The sequence below is a fragment of the Aedes albopictus genome, chromosome 2, assembly GCF_035046485.1.
Source record: "Aedes albopictus strain Foshan chromosome 2, AalbF5, whole genome shotgun sequence".
In the NCBI taxonomy this organism is placed as follows: Eukaryota; Metazoa; Arthropoda; class Insecta; order Diptera; family Culicidae; genus Aedes; species Aedes albopictus.
Window position 1 is genome coordinate 236,376,343 of NC_085137.1, and position 19,133 is coordinate 236,395,475.

Genomic DNA, 19,133 nt, shown 5'->3' on the forward strand with positions numbered 1-19,133 from the left:
GGAATTATTTCGGAGATTTCTTCAGATATACCTCTCGAAAATCTTGACAGGATTCTCCCAGGATTCTTTCAGATGTTCCTTCCGGAATTGCTGTAGGGATTGCTCTTGAGATCTGTTCGGGTGATCGTGACGGTCCTCCAACTCTCAATAGCAAACGCAGTTGTTGTTATGCTGTTAGCTTTTAGCTGAAATATTGTTTATTTAGTTGGGTGCTTTGATTTCATTAATTGTACTTACAATTTTGGTAAACCGATAGTGTTATGGAATGATGAGTCGACAGATTTCGTGTGTATATTTTTATGCTAGATTAAGATAGGTTAAGATAACATTTACTGATGGTATATAGGTAAGTTTTAGGCAAACAACTTACTTGTACTTTTGTAGGATAAGCAATTAGCAATATGTAATTCAGAAAGTTCACTAGTCTAGGCAAATTACTTTTAAGTACAAATTGATAGAATTATGGAATTTAGTTTAGAAATGATTTTTCACGATTCACTAATGCGATCAAAGTTGTCGTCTCGAATGTCAGTCATCGTCGTTGACGTGTCCGTCATCAGCACGAAGCGAAGAAGCGAAGCGTTTTGGTTCAGTAAGCGCCGCCGCAACGGGGGGTCCGTCGCCACATACCCCCGCCCGTAAACCTTGGTGATCTGTTGGACTTTCGGAACACATCAGGTCTGGTTTACAAGAATTCGCGACGTCCAATATAGCTAGTTTGACCGCTGGTCTTCGAAGAACTCCCGTTGCTGTGCGTACCAAAGCTTGGCGTACTCTTCCGTCCTTACCCGGGAACACTTGTTGTACACGGCCCCGTAACCAACGGTTTCTTGTTGAGCAGTCGACCACCATCACGAGATCACCAACAGCAAGATCCTTCGTCTCCTCGAACCATTTGCACCTTCGTCTAATCACTGGTAGATATTCTTTTATCCATCGTCTCCAGAATTCTTCCGTGATGAACTGCGCCAACTTCCAGCTGCTTCTAAGTACCGATCGACCATCTACCGGGGCTGTAGGTAGTATCTTGACCCCAGAGGAACTTCCCAACAAAAAGTGGTTTGGCGTCAGAGCCTCTTGATCAGCCGACTCCAGTGGTATGAACGTTAGCGGCCTGCAGTTGATCATCGCTTCTGCTTCTAGTAGAACAGTTTCCAGCGTCTCATCGTCCGGCTTACGTGCTGCATCCAAAATTGCCCCCGTCGCCACTTTCACCGATCGAACAAGTCGTTCCCAAACACCACCCATATGTGGTGCTGCAGGTGGTATGAATTTCCAGCTGGTCTCCGCACTTGTGAAGGTCAATGCCAGGGCTTCGTTTCTACGTTCCATTTCTTCCTTTAGTTCCCGGCTCGCACCCTGGAAGCATGTACCGTTGTCCGTGTAGAATTCTCTCGGAGGGCCTCTTCGAGATACGAAACGGCGTACGGCCATAATACACGACTCCGTGCTAAGAGAGTGCACCACTTCCAAGTGTACTGCCCTAATAGTAAGGCAAGTAAAAACGGCAACCCACCTTTTAACTAGGCTTCTGCCAGCCCTTACGAAAACTGGTCCGAAATAATCAAGGCCGACAAACGTGAACGCCCTGATGAACGGAGTGAGTCGAAATTCAGGCAATGAGGCCATGGCGGGAGGTCGTGGAGCGGCTTTGACAACACGACACCGTATACAATTTTTAGTAATCTTTTGAACCAGCGATCTCAACTTCGGAATTTCAAACATTTGCCGAATCTCATTGACGACTGTCTCGCGATTGGCATGACGGTATCGACGATGGTACCAGTCCACCACGAGAAATGTTATTTGATGATTTTTGGGCAAGACTACTGGAAATTTGGTTTTATACGATATGTAGGGAGCTGCACTAATCCTGCCACGCATCCTCAAGATTCCACGATGATCCATGAACGGCCACAGTTTGTAGATGCAGCTTGATTTCTGAACGGTATGATGGCGATCCTCAGGCTTCCCTTGCGACCGTCCAAGAATGGATAATTCTTCCGGGAAGGCCTGCTTCTGCGCAATTCTCCATAGAAGTTCCTCAGCTTGTTCCAGTTCGACTTGGGTGAGTACTCCCAGCTGCAGACTTTCCCGTTTCCTTTTTCGGCGGCAATTGTTCACATAGCGAAACACAAACGCCACAGATCGCTGAAGCTTCGACCACGAGTTGAACCGATGAATTTCGATCGGAAGGTCTACCTGAGACGTGAGATGGCACAGTACTATAGTCGAGCGGAGCTCTTCCTTCGTCGGGTTAGCTTGACGCTGTATTGGCCACGAATCTTCGGGTTCAAGCAAGAAGTTTGGTCCTTGAAACCAGGGGTTCTCCATTGAAAGCTGGGGGCCATTGCTCCACTTTGTTGCTTGGTCCGCAACGTTCAATTTAGTCGGTATCCACCTCCACTCTGTGGGATTAGTTACCGTTAGGATTTCACCAATGCGGACGGCAACGAATTTGTTGTATCTGCGATGGTCGGAGCGAATCCAGGAGAGTACGGTACTCGAGTCGCTCCAAAGGAATCTCTTGGAGATCGGTAGGCTATGGTAGGATTGAAGAGTTTCCAACAGGCGAGTGCCAAGGACTGCGGCTTTCAGTTCGAGTCGAGGGATAGAAATGGTTTTCAGTGGGGCTACCTTCGTCTTTGAACCGATGAGTACCACTTGTGCCACACTGTTGACTTCCAACCGTAAGTATGCCGCACAGGAGAAAGCTTCTTCGCTGGAGTCACAGAAGACATGTATTTGCAGATGGTTAGAGTTTTCTGGAATTCCGGATTCGAAATAACATCTAGGAATCCGCAATTGCTCAAGTTTCGGGAGTAGAGTCGTCCATTGCTGCCATCTATTATACAAATCCTCTGGAATCACCGCATCCCAGTCCGTTCCTCTTGCCCAGATATCCTGAATAAGGATTTTTCCGTGGACGAGAAAGAATGAGATCAGTCCCAAAGGATCGAACAGCGTCATGACGACTTTGACAACTTCGCGTTTTGTAGGGATATGACGTGGTTCCAGAATATGCCGAATATCCTCTCGCATCACTACGGAATAGGTGAATACGTCTTCGATTGGAAGCCACTTCATCCCCAGAACCGATTCGGAGTGCTCTCCTCGTTCCAGCGATAAATCCTTGCACTCTTCTTGCGCGATCTCTTCGATACCACGTAAAACCTCCGACTTGTTAGACAGGAAGTGTCGCAGAGTGAAACCGCCTTTCGAATGCACCATCTTCACCTCATTCACTACATCTATCGCCTCTTCGATGGTCCTAAAACTGTCCAAATAGTCGTCCACGTAGTGCTTTTTGATTATAGCTTCGGCAGCACGGGGAAACTCCTTCGAGAAATCATGTGCGTTCTGGTTCTTCACGTATTGGGCCGAAGCAGGAGAGCAAGACGACCCGAACGTGGCCACGTCCATGACGTAAACTTGTGGATAATCACTGGGGCTATTGCGGAATACAAACCTTTGTGACTGGCAATCGGGAAACCGAATTCTTATCTGGTGAAACATTTCCATCAGATCTCCGCTGACGGCAACTGGAAACTGGCGGAACTGGCACAGGACCTTCGGCAGTGGAGTTAGCAGATCGGGTCCAGTTAAAAGTTTGGAGTTGAATGACGTCTCGCCGTGCGTCTCGCCCACCTTTGCAGCCGCATCCCAGATCAGCCGGACCTTTTCGGGTTTTTTGGGGCTGGTTACCACTCCTAAGGGCAAATACCAGATGCGGCTTGTGTCCACCGAAGTCAGCTCAACGAGAGTTGCCTTGTGCGCATAGCCTTTGCGCTCGTAGTCTGCAATCTGATGTTTCACTTTTTCGGCCAAAAGTGGATTTTTCTGCAATCTTCTTTCCAGAGATTCCAATCGTCGGACCGCCATTGGATAGCTGTCGGGGAAGTCTGGGTTGTCCACCTTCCATAACAGCCCAGTTTCAAACCGGATCCCGTCTTCTGTCCGCTTTGTAGTTTCTGTCAAGATTCGATTCGCACGTTTGTCGTCTTCGGATTCTAGCTTGTAGTTTGAAGCCGTAACTCCAGTATTCTCCAGCGCGAAGTAGTCACGCAGTTGCTCGTTCATTTCGTCTTCGTGGGTGGGCGCCGCAGCAGCATGGAAATTGACGATACCTCGAAGAGTTGTTTGATCGGGAACACAGCCATAGATAGTCCATCCCAAGCGACATTTGGCGCCAACTGGTTCGTTTTGCCCCCCTTCGCGGAGTTTCAGAGGAATGCCTAATCTGAGATTGTCCAGCCCAATCAGAAGCTTTGGTTGAACTAGCTCGTAATCCTCCACCGGAAGGCCGCGTAGATGTGGAAATCTTCGGGCGAGTTCACAGTATTTAAGAGTTTGACAGGGAAGCATTAAACTACTAACTATCCGGGCGTGTACCAGTTTGTACTTGGAAGAACCCCTTTTCCCGCTAATCTCCGCTTGAACGATCCTCGATTGGTGTTCGGTACGTTTAACGTCCCCTGTCCAATGAAGGGTGAGTGCTTCCTTGGGTCCCGACACGCCAATCTTGTCGGCGATAGAATCTTCCATGAGGGTATACGAGGAACCTTCGTCGATGAATGCGAACACTACCTGGGAACCTCGGTTCCCGAAGAGAACTACCGGTAGAATTCGAAAAAGCGGCCAAGAAAACTCACCAGATGATACATGACTTGCTGACACATTAACATTGTCCGAAGCCGAAGAAGTGTGGAGAAGCGTGTGGTGCTTCTGGCGACATCCTTCAATCTCACAGCCTCGCCATGACCTACATGGCCATTTCCCATGATTGTTGAGGCATGTTCGACACAGTCCTTTCTCGTTAACAAGCTTCCACCGATCATCCATGTCGGCCAACTTGAACTGTGGACAGTCTGCTACACGATGGCCATCTCGTCCGCAAGATGTGCAAGGCTTACCTGGTTTATGTGGTGAAATGGAAGAAGAATTGCATACACCGGGGGTATGCGTATGGAATGACCCCGATTCCTTTTGTTTCCGCTTTTCCATTCTGTACGAGCTGTTGCCACCCGGGAGATCGTAGGTAACTTCACTCGCTGCGGTGACCAGGTTGGACATGAAATTTCCGAATGTTTCCAGATTTACCGTCTGAAAACGAGACTTATACGCAGCCCAATCCAGGCGGATCGAACCCGGCAACTTTTCCACTAGTTCCCGCATTAAAACCGGATTCGATAGGTGGTCCCGTTGGTCGGCTGCCACGAGATGGTCCACAAGGTTCTGCACCGAAATACCAAAATCGATTAGGGTATCGAGTCGATCTTGTCTAGGTGCCGACGCTTGATGAATCTTGTCAAGGAGCGAGTGGATCAGCAATTCTGGTCTTCCATAGAGTGTGCGTAAAGTCCGTATGACGTGGGGCACCCCTGCAGGTAAAAGTAGACGACTCTTGACAGTTTCTAGAGCTCGGCCACGTAGACATCTCTGCAATCGGATGAGGTTTTCTGCCTCTGTGTAACCACAAGCGATCGTTGATTGCTGAAAGCTACTGATGAAAATGGGCCAGTCTTCAGGGTCGCCACTAAACATCGGCAGTTCCTTGCCCAGAACCTGTCGCGCCGCGATGTGATGTTTGGTGAGGGTTACAGGTTCTTGAACCGCATGTTCGGAATCACTCATGTTCGCGCGCTCGGACCGTTGATCGTTAGGATTGAGGAACCTTCGGCTATGGTCCAGATGGCGCAGAACTGGATGTTCATCAGGCTGCAGCGGAGTTGAATGGATCACTGGCCGACGGGGTATAGATTCCGGTCGTCGAGGTGAAATGCCACGAACTGATGAATGACGCTCAACAGCTCGTTGTACTGGGTCAGCAGGAACCTTCTTAGAGGGGGGATCGACGATATTGTTACTGCAATTTTCTCCCATTTGATTTCCTTCTAATCTTCCAGCACCCGAATGCTCTTCTAACCATTCCGATACCTTTTGGATGGAGTCCGCAACAGATTCACTTCTGCTGCTGCTTAACGCCGCCTGGCGAATGATTTCCTGCCGTTGCTCCATGGATTCCTTCCTTAACTGAGACTGCATAGCTTTGAGCCCTTTTTCCTCCTTCAACTTCCTTTCACGTAGGCTTCTTTCTTCTTCGGCTATTTTTTTCTTTTCCTCCAACTGGCGCTCCGATTCTTCCAGTTCCCTCTTCTTGATCTCGGCTTGTTCCAACAAATCCAGTTCCCGTCGCTGCAGCTCCTCTTCCGCAATTTTCAGTTGAGCCTCCATCATTGCTGCACGTACACTCGACGTCACACTTGCTGCCTGGGTTCTCTTCGAACTGGCCCGAGTGCTTCGAATAGGGCGATCTTCCGCGGGGAGCGGTAATTGCTTACTGACAGCTCCCATCTTTCTACGACATACCTGGCAATTATACCGGCGATCCGGTTGTTTAATCGTTTCATCGACGCCCGCGCAGCCAAAATGCTCCCACAGCTTGCACATACTACATTCCACCATGTCCGTTTCCGCGGCATCTGGTCGATTACACGATTGGCAACTGTGGAGTGTGGGTTCATGTCGATCTTTCATCATATCGTCACTCCGGTACAACATTCTCCGACAAAATTCTTAAAGAAATGTTCGGGTGATCGTGACGGTCCTCCAACTCTCAATAGCAAACGCAGTTGTTGTTATGCTGTTAGCTTTAAGCTGAAATATTGTTTATTTAGTTGGGTGCTTTGATTTCATTAATTGTACTTACAATTTTGGTAAACCGATAGTGTTATGGAATGATGAGTCGACAGATTTCGTGTGTATATTTTTATGCTAGATTAAGAAAGGTTAAGATAACATTTACTGATGGTATATAGGTAAGTTTTAGGCAAACAACTTACTTGTACTTTTGTAGGATAAGCAATTAGCAATAATTCAGAAAGTTCACTAGTCTAGGCAAATTACTTTTAAGTACAAATTGATAGAATTATGGAATTTAGTTTAGAAATGATTTTTCACGATTCACTAATGCGATCAAAGTTGTCGTCTCGAATGTCAGTCATCGTCGTTGACGTGTCCGTCATCAGCACGAAGCGAAGAAGCGAAGCGTTTTGGTTCAGTAAGCGCCGCCGCAACGGGGGGCCCGTCGCCACAAGATCTCTTCAGGGATTTCTGCAGGGATTGCTTTAGGAAATCTTAAAAGGATTTTTTTAGTTATTCTATTCGGCATTCCTTCAGGGATTGAACTCCTTCATATATTCTTTTTGGAATTACTGCTGTTATTTCATTAGGGATTCCTCCCGAAAAGGAATATGAAAGAATGTAGCTTTCTGCCAAAATTTCTAAAGCCTATCTTAAGTGTTTTAGGGATTCGTGTCGGAATATCTGATGGGATTCCTTCAACAATTCTTCCCGAATGAGTGTAATCAGTTTCGTACCTTTTATTTCCGCCCTATGTTGCTTATCCTTTGACAGATACGCGTATTTCGACTACCACTTGTAATCTTCCTCAGTGTCAGTTATCCACTTCAGTTATCTCACTTGAGTGGATAACTGACACTGAGGAAGATTACAAGTGGTAGTCGAAATACGCGTATCTGCCAAAGGATAAGTAACATAGGGCGGAATTAAAAGGTACGAAACTGATTACACTCATTCGAAGAAGGTATTCTGCTTAGAGGGTTCGAGAAGTCGGTACAAGATCAATTCTTCCCGAGTTTGTTCAGGGATTTCTTCAATGATTCCTACCGGGATATCTTCTATGGTTCTTTCAGAGATTCCTGCTGAGCTTCCATTCAAGATTCCTGCCATGATTTCTGTAAGGATTGTATCCGGTATTCTCTGCGGGATTCCTTCAGGAATAAAGTAATCTTTGATTTAGAACACCTTGAAAGCATTCTTTCAGAAATTCTGGCCGGCATTCCTTCAGGGATTCCTGCTGGAATTACTTCACAGATTCCTCCCGTTATTTTTTCGAAGATTTTATTATACTCAGAGAATTTAAGTGTAATTCTCTCAGGTATACGTGCCAGGATTTCTGCTTGTATTCCTTAAAAGATTCTTCTCCGATTTATTTTCAGGGATTTATCTCGGGATTTCTCCAGTAATTCCTCTTCTGTGATTCTTTTAGTCGGGCTTCCAGCTGAGATTCCACTCAGGATTCTACCAGATATGACGACCAGAATTCCTGATGACGACCAGAATTCCTGGACGTTTGTTGGTTCACTTAACAGATGATGCAGCTCGTGATTCATTCGCCTTCTCCAAGTGTATGCTTCGTGCCCATAGAGGACTATCGGTCTAATCGGCGTTTTGTAGATACCTAATTAACTTCGTGTGACGGCGAACTTTGTACGATCGTAGAGTTCTGCGGAGTCCAAAGCAACCCGAGCAGGAGCGAATAACTGACACATAACTGCAGCATACCAAAGTCGGGTATCATACCTAGACTAGGTATTGGTAGGTTATTCTGGTACTGAAAATAACTTACTTTGGTATTTTGTAGGTATTAATAAAATACCTCAACCAGTTATTGGTTTGGTTTTGAGGACTGCATGAGGTATTATTCAATTATGGAAAAAAAGCTATTTGTATAAAAAAAATCGCCGATTATTATTTAGGTATTTCCATACCTGATGTCATTATTCACGTGTTATGCACAGAATACCCACCAGTTATTATTTTAGGTATTTTAGGGGTAGGCGGGGCAATATGGACACCCGGGGCAGAATGGACAACCTCAATATTTTGAAATATGCGAACTTTTTTGAACTTTTAATTAATGGAGAATATAGTCCATTTGTCTAAATCGTAGTTTCAGGAAAGAAACATTCGAAATTAAAATTATACTTGATTTTACACTAAAAAGTTACGTCCTCCGTTTTTTTGTGCATGGAAATTATAATTTTCACACCATCTAAAATATGATTTAGTGATTAATTTATTGGAGGTCGATTAAAACCTGATATTTCCAGAACACATGCAAGTAGTTTTGCTGTATCTACATGCTTAACATGTTTATATTTTCTTCTTTATTATATCAAAAATTAAGTTTGGAAACATCTTCTGCTGCCGGGGCAAAATGGACACTCACCTTTTTGAAAGAAGCGGCAAGGGAAAAATATAACCTAAATCACAAACCAACCAAATTCTTCGATTTCAGTATATTTTCGATTAAATGTTCACTATAGTAGACATAAGGTGAAACAAATTGGTCAAAAAACGACAGCAGTGGAAAATAGTTGTTCTAGGCACAGCTGTACATGCCGACAAAAACGAAGCTTTATCCAAAACAGCCTGAACTTAAATTAACTGAACAAAAATGAACTACTTCGGCGTATTATTGAACCATAATAGTTGTTTTGTAGTGAAATGACTTTATAGGTGTAAATAATGTACGAAATTCGTAAAAATCTCATGGTGTCCATATTGCCCCATGGGGGTGTCCATTCTGCCCGTATGCTTGAAGACGGTCATGAAAAACTAACATTTTTCATAACATTTTTTGATGTGGATAAATCATTTTTCTTCGTGAGCATTCTTATGCAATAGATGCTAAATAGACTTTAAAAGGATAAATGTATTAAAAAACTAAACTTTCTTGACATCTTGCCAGGTAAAGTTGACAAAAACCTTAGGGTGTCCATATTGCCCCGCCTACCCCTACCTCTTATACAGGGCTCCACCACACGGAGCGCGCAAAGAGATTTTCACCCGGGTGAAAAAACTCTAGTGAATTTCACTTTGTGCGGCGCTGCGGTGCGGTTTTTGACAGTTCGAAATGAGATTTACATTACTTCAACATCCTCCTATCTGATAAGATGAAAAGATTTCTAGTTTATGATGTGCTTGATGGTGTAAATCCAAAGAGCAGAATTTTCATGCGCTCAGTGCGGACAAGCCTCATTCAGGTTGTTGGTATTCTGTTTTCCATACCTGAGTTTGTTATTCTTCAGCTATTTTCTCCTGCTCGGGAAGCTCGATTTCCAAGCATAATAGGTCTCTAATTTCTCTGCTGGTGTCGTTGTGGACGGTCACCAGTGAGCCCAATCTAGTACACGAATTCTTCAACCGCCTCGATTTCATCACCGTCGATAGTAATTCGGGGTGGCGGGCGCGTTAATTCTTCTCTAAAGCCCTTGTCATCGTGTACTTTGTCTTCGACACCGACTAATTCGATTCGCCTGGCTTCACTTTAGTCGGATGTGCGTTTCCGCCATCGCACAATGGGAAAAAATAGGTATAAAACGCGAATAAATTCAATATCTCTGCTCGGAGTGAATGGATTTGAATGAATTTTTAACACAAACTGTAAAATTCTCTATAGTTTCAGATAAGGAACGTGTCATTCGCTGCACGATGCTGGAAGTCAATGTATTTTGCTCGTTTTACCCCACTCTCTCTCTCTTTTTCACCTTTTTCGAAAATTTCTGAAGTGCAAAATAAATGGTGTTTTTAAGTCGTGATTGTGTAAAAACTTCCGTAGTATCGAATGGAGCTGATTTGGCTCACCACAGGCTTTAAAAATTGAAATATCTTCAAATAACCCCGATATCCCCTATTTCTTTGAAATTTCACATGTATCTCCGCCCGGAGTGGAACGCAATCGATAAGAGCAGGACCAACCCTATGTTAAATTGCCGATATTATGGGAGTTTTTACACAAATACGAGTTAAATAAGTCATTTATTTTGCTCGCCAGTCGGGAATAGATGAGGATTTTCTCAAAAAGGTGTATGATAGAGAGAGTGGGGTAAAACGAGCTGAATTCACTGATTTCCAGCATCGTGCGGTGAATGACACCCTCCTTATCTGAAACTGTAGAGATTTTCACAGTTTGTGTCAAAAAATCATTCGAATCCATCCACTCCGAGCTGAGATATTGAATTTATTCGCGTTTTATACCTATTTTTTCCCACTGTGCATCGCCTCAAATTTACGAGCTATAATATCAATATCATCAGCGAAACCAAGCAGCTGAACAGACTTTGTGAAAATCGTTCCACTCGTGTTCATCCCCGCTCTCCTTATTACACCCTCTAAAGCAATGTTAAACAGCAAGCACGAAACACCATCACCTTGCCGTAACCCTCTGCGAGATTCGAAGGGACTCGAGTGTGTCCCTGATACTCGAACTACGCGCATCACTCGATCCATTGATCAATCGTATCAGTTTATCCGGGAATCCGTACTCGTGCATAATCTGCCATAGCTGATCTGGTGTGCGAGCTATCACCATTCAGAATACCGCATGCCATGTAGAGAGCCGAAATCATCAGCCTGACGATTTTCAACAGATTCAGTCAATTTGTTTGCTTCGCTGATGTTATGGCAATTGTCGGTTAAACAACAGAAAATGTCAGACTGGTAAAGAAACAATAAAAAGCACGATGCATATCCAAAGCTAGGGCTTCCAATGTGCCGAATGGTGATTCAATAATGGCAAATAATTACAGTTTTCTTCAATTAGATACAACCAGAAGCCATCGCACTTATATGTTAATTGATTGTAATTCATGCAAGGCTGTCTCTTATCAATTGGAAAATTAGACCTAACACCTTCATTTGGATAGATGTGCAAACAATTATTATACCGCATAGAATTTAATCAGCGATTTATTTAATTATACCGTTTGATGTTGATAAATTAGGAAGTCGTCATTTCCTATTAACACATCCTACTAATACCAAATAAAACTTATGGAAGTTGATTCTTATACACCATAAAGGTGATATAATAAAAAGTTTGGCATCTTGGAGAATTAGCAACACACCGCCATAAACTTTTATTGTTGGTAATTATCATAACGATTGATGATGTATCAAGTTGGAAAATCCCACGTTAGAACATTTCCTCTCATTAGGTATTATTGTTAAGCAATAATTGCTGCAATCCTATTGCATGAGAAGTCATCCTCCCGCAATCACATCAACTCAGAAAGTAAACCACATCTATGTACTTAGCCGTCAAGTATGAGTAAATTGAGTACCTACTGCCACATGCAGTCCGATTGATAAACACAATTGCGTAATTGGATTAAACTATCTACAACCGCAATATAGTTTATTTGTCAGGGGGGTTTCGCCGACACGCAATTTAAAGCTGTTATTTGCGAACCATACTTCCTAAGCATTGAATAGCATAGTGATTTAGTTGTTGTGTTGTGATCAACTTTTCTCATATCGAGATATTTTCATTGGAGATGCTCCAGTCACTTTATCGCTGATCAGAACATATTGTGCACACGGAGGAGTAGCACAATTTTCCAATTAACTGCCTCATATGCTTTGGCACCTTAGCATCACTTAGAAATTGTAGACATGTATAGTTGACTTCAAACACGGTTCCGTTGTCAGCGTGTTTCACAATTTTAGAATTTCAAATTGACCGACCGTGCTGGGCGAAACGTGTGTTGTGTAGGTGCATCTCCGGCGACCCCGACTGCCAATTCGTTTTATCACTTGACTAACATCTTTCTCTTAGCCCATTTCCGATGAGGCGCGCAGACAGATACCGACAGCCAGCTCTCGAACGCGATGATAAGCGGCTCTAGAACGATGAAAAGTAAGCACACGTTCCGTACACTTGAGGCCCCCACTATTGTAAACCTTCACCCGGTTAGCCATACCTAAGCTTAGAAGCTGCTGATGATGCCAATTATCGTTTAAGGATGTGATAATTCACGTCAATGGCGATAGTAAACTCGATGTTCATCGTCGCGCATGTATAGAAAGCCATGCGCAAATATGTATCCATTCGTCTAGAGGAGTTTTGCCTCATTTGAAGTAACTAATCCCTATAGACGCGGCGGATGCATACCTACGTGCATCCGAGGATGGCAACACGGTCACTCCGAGAAACATGTGGTGCATACCTAAAAGCGCGCGTAAGTATGCTCGTTCCTGCACAAGGGCGAAATTTATCATTGCCTCTGCCAAATGAAAGAACGTGATTGCTATCAAATTTATCGATTCGACAACATATATGTACTTAAGCTGGGCTTAAGTGTAGGCAGATACGTAAGCTTCAATTACAAGTGTCGTCAGTGCTTATCTTAATTGAGAATTGAAGCCTTGGTAAGCTGTTATCAAAATGAAGATAATCGCTAATTAATAGAATTATCAGTAGCTTAATACCAATTGATACTAGATGGTCAATTGGAAGCTATGACGAATGTTTGATTTTAATTACACGAGGTCTTGCAATTGATAAGAATAGCGTGATTATTGATTTCGGTACCGGAAGATCGAATTTCACTGCAATGAACTCGTTGCACAATGGTCTCAGGGTCGTATCTAATTGGATAAAAATGTTTACATCTAACTAATGGTTTAGATTTATGATGCCTTCGGAAAAGTTTATTCCTGGGTGATCTAAATGGGTCTACGATCAATTTTTTTTTATTGTAAATCAATGAAATGTTCTACAAAATAAAGCAGGTTACCAAAGCACAGAGATTTGGGGCTAATCACTGACTCTAAGACAAAGTTGGCGCAATCCTCCAACGGGCGAAAGCTGTCCTGGCTACGTCCTTGCGACAGCTGAGGGACGCTAAAGAAAAACTAGTTGGACACCTAAGAAAGGTATATAGAGACCTCTACGACCTACGTCCTCTCAGGTCTAGGTGCTACTGGAAATTGGGTGTTGTTAGCGGAAGGGTTTAAAAGATACATTTGGTCAACGTTTAGGCACCAACAAGATATACGGGAACCAACTCATTAAATTTTACAAAATGACACAGAAATCACGCAAAAAATGAAGACGAATTTCAGCACCCCGATGGGAATTAGAAAAACTCGCACAACAATCGCGAATTATCCTATTCAATACTACTTGATTCGCTAAATCATCAGGCAAGAGAAATATGTTGAAGAGCAAAAACATTAAAGTAACATTTGCGGAAGGCAACACTAGCCGTTTCTCAATTCGGCCGACCATATTCAAAACGATACGGAGCAAAGAAAACGCGTGACAGTTTAGAAAACGCTTTAGAAGCCGCTCGCGCGCACAGTCTGCTACAATCTCCTTTTTTTCTGAAGGTACAAAAGTTCTACACTTGAACCTCTTTTTATGCACATCTAGTTTATGCATAATCTGCAAACAAGAGGGAGAACTGAGCTATTCATTACCAATATTGTGATGAGTCAACAGCCTGGAGCTTTCAACATAGCTCTGGACGTGGTTCTGGTCCTTTCAAGTTCCTACCTCATTCTTCCACGGGTCTATCGATGACAAAAACTGCCAGCTAAAAGTTGTGTGCTTAGCAGATAGTGCAGTCTGGCCACTATTGGCCTTCTGACTTCAGCTAGATTGAGGAGATACGTCGCGAGCGTCTGTCCACCAAGGAGGTGCGGCTCAAACAGCGTCTGTTCTGACAACCAGCGGCTGAATAAGAAACGCTGTATCGCATCAGCAATACCTAAGGTATTGCTCAAAGGTGGCTCAAAGGCTGCCCCCGCAGCGTACAACTGTTCCCCCCAGGATTCCGCCGGGGGTTTTTCGGCTGCGCACAAAAATTTTTCAGCTTTGCTGGATGTTTTCACACCCGTCTCACTTGTCGCTGCAGCGCGTCGGTAATCGCCGCAATCGTAGTCACTGGATACCAAGCTGAAAACTTATAATCTTTTCTTAAAGTCGATGCACTGGCCCTAATTTATTGCTTTGCACTGCGAACCACAACAAATTGAAAATGTCAAACCGTGTAAGTTCACAAGAAGTTCCACGTGAACTTCTTTTGAACTTTCGACTTCAAAAAGTATTCCAAGTTCAGGGAAAGTTCACACGCGAACCTGAATGAGCTCTACTATATGATATCAGCACATTGAGTAAAATCCCACAGTGCCTAACAACACATACATGGAGTAGTGGTTAGGCACCGACTTTCAACGAGGAGAACCCGAGTTCAAATCTCAGTAAGTAAAAAACATCAAAAATTATTTCAAGGTATTGATCAATTTGGATTCCACATGAACTAATGTTTCTTAATAATAAATTACTTTTGAAAACTAAACACATTTTTTTCATTTTTTTTTCGAAGTTTATTTTTAAGCTGAATAGCGTTCCTTTCAGCGACACAAGTGTACTTTTTGTGAACTCAAGTTCGGTTAACTACTTAAAAAGTGAGCTGAATAGAATGCTATTCATCTTCCTTCGAACAGCTGATTAAGCCCAAACATGCTATTTTATCCGAACGTTTGGTTGCTTGGGGTGGCAGCCCCACCAACGCGACTCCGGCGAAAGGTAGTCTGTCAAAGCCTGACAACACCACGAAAAATGCGAGCGGATCTACGTATTGAGAATACAAGGCAAATTCTTCAACTACTGCCTGATCAATACCTTTGCGCTGTGAAAGGATACGTTTTACGAATGCCTGGGCAATACCTATGGAGAATTCCCAAAACACGTTAAGATAGGCTGCAAACGCAGACAAATCTCGCGTGCTTCCGGTCGCTTCATAGGTCATGAATCGAGCACATTGAGAGAGGTTGATCGGAGAGCCGTTGGAATCTTCGAGTGTAAAGTGCTGCGAGGAATGCTCAGCGGCGTCGCATGAAATACGAATTGTTCCAAGAAGGTATATAAAAAGATGGATATAGTGAAGCGAATATAATACGGTAGGCTGCGGTGGGATGGGGACGATGGGCACGTAGCTCGTATATCAGAGGAGTGACAGGTTAAAACTATATTAAACAGAGACTCAGGAAAGGGCTGTCGGTTTTCGTGGTAGGCCGCGCACACGTTGGCTTTTTGCAGTTGAGGTGTACCTTAGCACTCTAAACGTTCAGGACGACTGGAGACGATTGGCCCTGAACCGGGACCAGTAGAGACGATTGTTTTATTCGGCGTAGACTCACTGCTACGAGTTGTAGCCCATCATGTATCATTAGTGTAATCACGGTGTACAATATTTAGAAGGTGATACATTCCGGAAATCTGACAGTTTTTTGATGAGGTAGTTAACCCTAAAAGGGATACCTGGGGTCCATTGGACCCCAGGCGCCTTTCAGAACTCGTCTTTGATGGAACACACTCAGCGAGGTGACGGAACTGAGGCCATGAAGGTATCCCTTTTAGGGTTAAAATCGTTCATAGGCGATCTAGTACTCCACACCAATTTGATCAACGTAAAGGGGCTGTCCATAAACCACGTGGTCATGGGGGAGGGGGGGGGGTAAGTTTCGGCCAATGACCATTTTGTATGGACAAATTAAAAATTTTGTATCGACAAAAGTCCCAAAAAAATGACCACGGTGTTTATGGACAACCCCAAAACGATAAGAACGACGTCACATGTTTACATCCAAAATTGATGTTTACATAGGTTACTAGCCTGCCTTGTGATATTTATGCCGTGAGTGTGGTGATATCCTGCGGAGATCATAGAAGGTAATGATGATGGAGTTCACTTGGGGTGTGAACCATTTTGCTTATTTGTTAACTGTTAGTTAAAATTTGACACTTCGATAGTTATTTTGAAAATAACCCTACTCCCGAGCAGGGTTAGTCTTGACAGTTCGATATTGTCGTCGCGGTTGAAACCCGAAGTTTCCCCACACCCGACAATCGAATTTTTTCAAAATCCGTGAAACCTAACCAGTGTTTATTCAATATAATTTTATGTGTTGATTTTTTCGCAATACTTTGTTCTGGGCACTTTTAGAGCAGCCAAAAACTCACAATTTTGTCGAAGACGTCAAGTTTGTATCTCAACGATTTTCAAAGTTACAACTGCTTTTCCATGAAAAAAATCGTATTTTCAAAATTCAAAAGCTTTAAACAAAAAAGGTACCTACAGTTTTTTCACCACAAATAGAATAAAGTACGATCTTTCCAATGCAACCGGGAGAATGAAAATCCATTTGCTCCTTTTTGAGATATGACTTTTTGAAAAAAAGTGATTTTTTGAAGAAAAATGCCAATATCTTTTTTACTACGTGAGTTAGAACTTTGAGCTCTTTGGAAAAAGATGCGTCGTTGATAGTTGTAAAAGTGCTCGGAACAAAGTATTTATTTATTTATTACTTTGTCTTCGACTTAGTCGTACAGACTGTTCTAATATTAACTATACTAAATTACGTATCCTATTTCTAAAACATTCTTTGGATATATTGAACTCGAAACTAACACTTACATTATTGAACGCTCGTATACATACACTTAATGGGTTGTTTTGGCTGTAGCTTGTTCTGTGACTCGGAACAGCAAGAAACGTGGAGCTTCGAAAACGTCGGGGTGGAACATTCAAAGGGACTTCAGCAAGAAGCGCCGGACAGTCGAGTACACCATTGATAATGTCAAATAAAAAAAGTTGTTGAAGCTTCGTTCTTCTTGCTGAAAGGCTTTCCATGTTGATAAGCTGGCAACGGTCAGGGTAGCTTGGTAAATTGAAGGGATCTCTCCAGGGGAGATCACGCAGAGCAAATCGCAGAAACCACTTCTGGACACGCTCGATTCTGATAATATGCGTCATGTGATTCGTTTACGACAAACGAACGAATTAAAAGTTATTTCAGGAAAACTGAAATTCATGGATCACCCTAACATGAATACTTTGAAAAATTATAAGTTAGGAACCATAAGAGATAGAATAATGGTTTCTTCGGCAAACTTGCTCCAAATAAGTTCTTTTACAACTTTGTAGAACATTTTGTGAACGTACATAAAACTATTAAAAAGCAGATGTTTGGATCAGCGAAACTAGAGGGACCACCCTAATTTCACAATAATGAGAAAAAAGGTCGAAAAATAAGAAAAAAGTTTCTCAAAGACACCATGTATCTAAAACTTATGGTTTAGGCACAAACATTTTTGTCTTCGTAAACACGGCTCTGGACCCATTGTGCATTGATTATTTCATTCGCAATTTTATGAAACATTAAAAAAAACAGAAAATCATGACTTCTGCAGCTTTTTACGCTGTTTAGTGAATCCCCTTAACCTTTTTTGAGCCGGATTGTTTTGCCTCTGCTGCCGCAACCTCGCCGGTCTCGAACACGTTTGTTATGCTCGGTTTCATCGCTGGGGTCATATAACCCCTCCGGCTCCAGAGGATTATTGCCTGGGTTAATGTAATAATGGTGGTAACTATGGAAATGATCACCAGTTGTGTTTACAGGAAAGAACTAAAGGAGATGTTTTTTTTAGATCTAAGGGAGGTTTTGAGGATGTTTCAAAGGGGTTCTCATGCGTTTCAATCACGTATGTGCACATTGGTAAATATTTTAAGAAATAATCAAATTATGGGTTGACGTGAGCTTATCGCACAGTTTATATTATGGGTTAAGCCCTAATCCACTCTAAAATCTCTTTTCCGGCTTTTTTTTTCGAAGTTAAAAGAAGAAAAGTACCCTAAACGGGCAGTGGCAAGAATATTGCCACCAGCGCTTGTGGCCTAAACGGGCAGTAGCAACTATATTTCCACCTCAAAAGCTCGTTTTTAGGGTAAACGAGCAGTGGCAACTATATTGCCACCAGCGTTTTTGGCCTAAAAGGGCAGTGGCAAGTTGCCACTGGCAACTATATTGCCACCAGATTTTTGAGAGTTTCTTTCAAACAAAAATTGTTTTGTACATGTAATCATGTATATAATCATTTCCATAATAGTATGCGTGGACAACTATGCCTTATAAAGGGTTAATGTATAATGGGGTTTCAGGGATATTTTGAGGGAGCTGCAACGGGGTTTCAATAGTGTTTCAAGACGTTTCAACGGATTTCAGAGTACTTTCATTGCATTTTAGGACGTTTCGTGTGTTTCAAAGGTTTTTGAGGGTTTCAGATGGTTTCAAGGCGGTTTCAGGGATGTTTCAGAGGGATTTTAGAGAGTTTCAAAGAGCTTTCAACATGTCCAGAGCTTCACATTCATATATGAAGGGAAAGTATAGACTTCGGTGTTTATTTTGTATTTGGCCGCCATTTTGAAATGTATCATCAAATCGCGAATTTCACTGTGTTCGCAACTACCAATTTCAATTTTAAACTCACCATTAGAAAGCTGAAAGTCTCAGCTTTAAAAAACATTCAAAAATAAGTGTGTACTGACCGCAAACGGGGGGCTACCTTCAATTTTTCCATAATTCTTATGCGTGCAACCGGATGGCAGGATTCGCGTGCGGCCTACAAAACGCATGAGAGAATAGAAAGTTGCTACACATTTTTTAGGTCAGTGCTCACCTAAATGTTTTAATGATTT

The 19,133-nt window shown here is 42.9% G+C and overlaps 2 protein-coding genes across 2 annotated transcripts in view; one reads left to right on the forward strand and one right to left on the reverse strand.

Annotated features, from left to right (window-relative positions):
• The window catches only part of LOC109412018 (aquaporin AQPAe.a), a 75,896-nt gene that overhangs the window by 40,320 nt on the left and 16,443 nt on the right, over window positions 1–19,133 (forward strand). The window lies entirely within an intron of this gene.
• LOC134286392 (uncharacterized) lies at window positions 529–7,098 on the reverse strand. The gene is made up of 3 exons (XM_062848004.1): window positions 6,843–7,098; window positions 6,710–6,774; window positions 529–6,657 (listed from the first exon to the last, which is right to left on the reverse strand). The coding sequence occupies exon 3, from the start codon at window positions 6,559–6,561 to the stop codon at window positions 529–531; it is 6,033 nt and encodes a 2,010-aa protein (XP_062703988.1). The 5' UTR covers window positions 6,562–6,657; window positions 6,710–6,774; window positions 6,843–7,098.

Bases quoted from the DNA above. Each gene is read 5' to 3' on its own strand.
- LOC134286392 (XM_062848004.1), bottom strand. From the start codon at position 6,561: ATGTTGTACCGGAGTGACGATATGATGAAAGATCGACATGAACCCACA.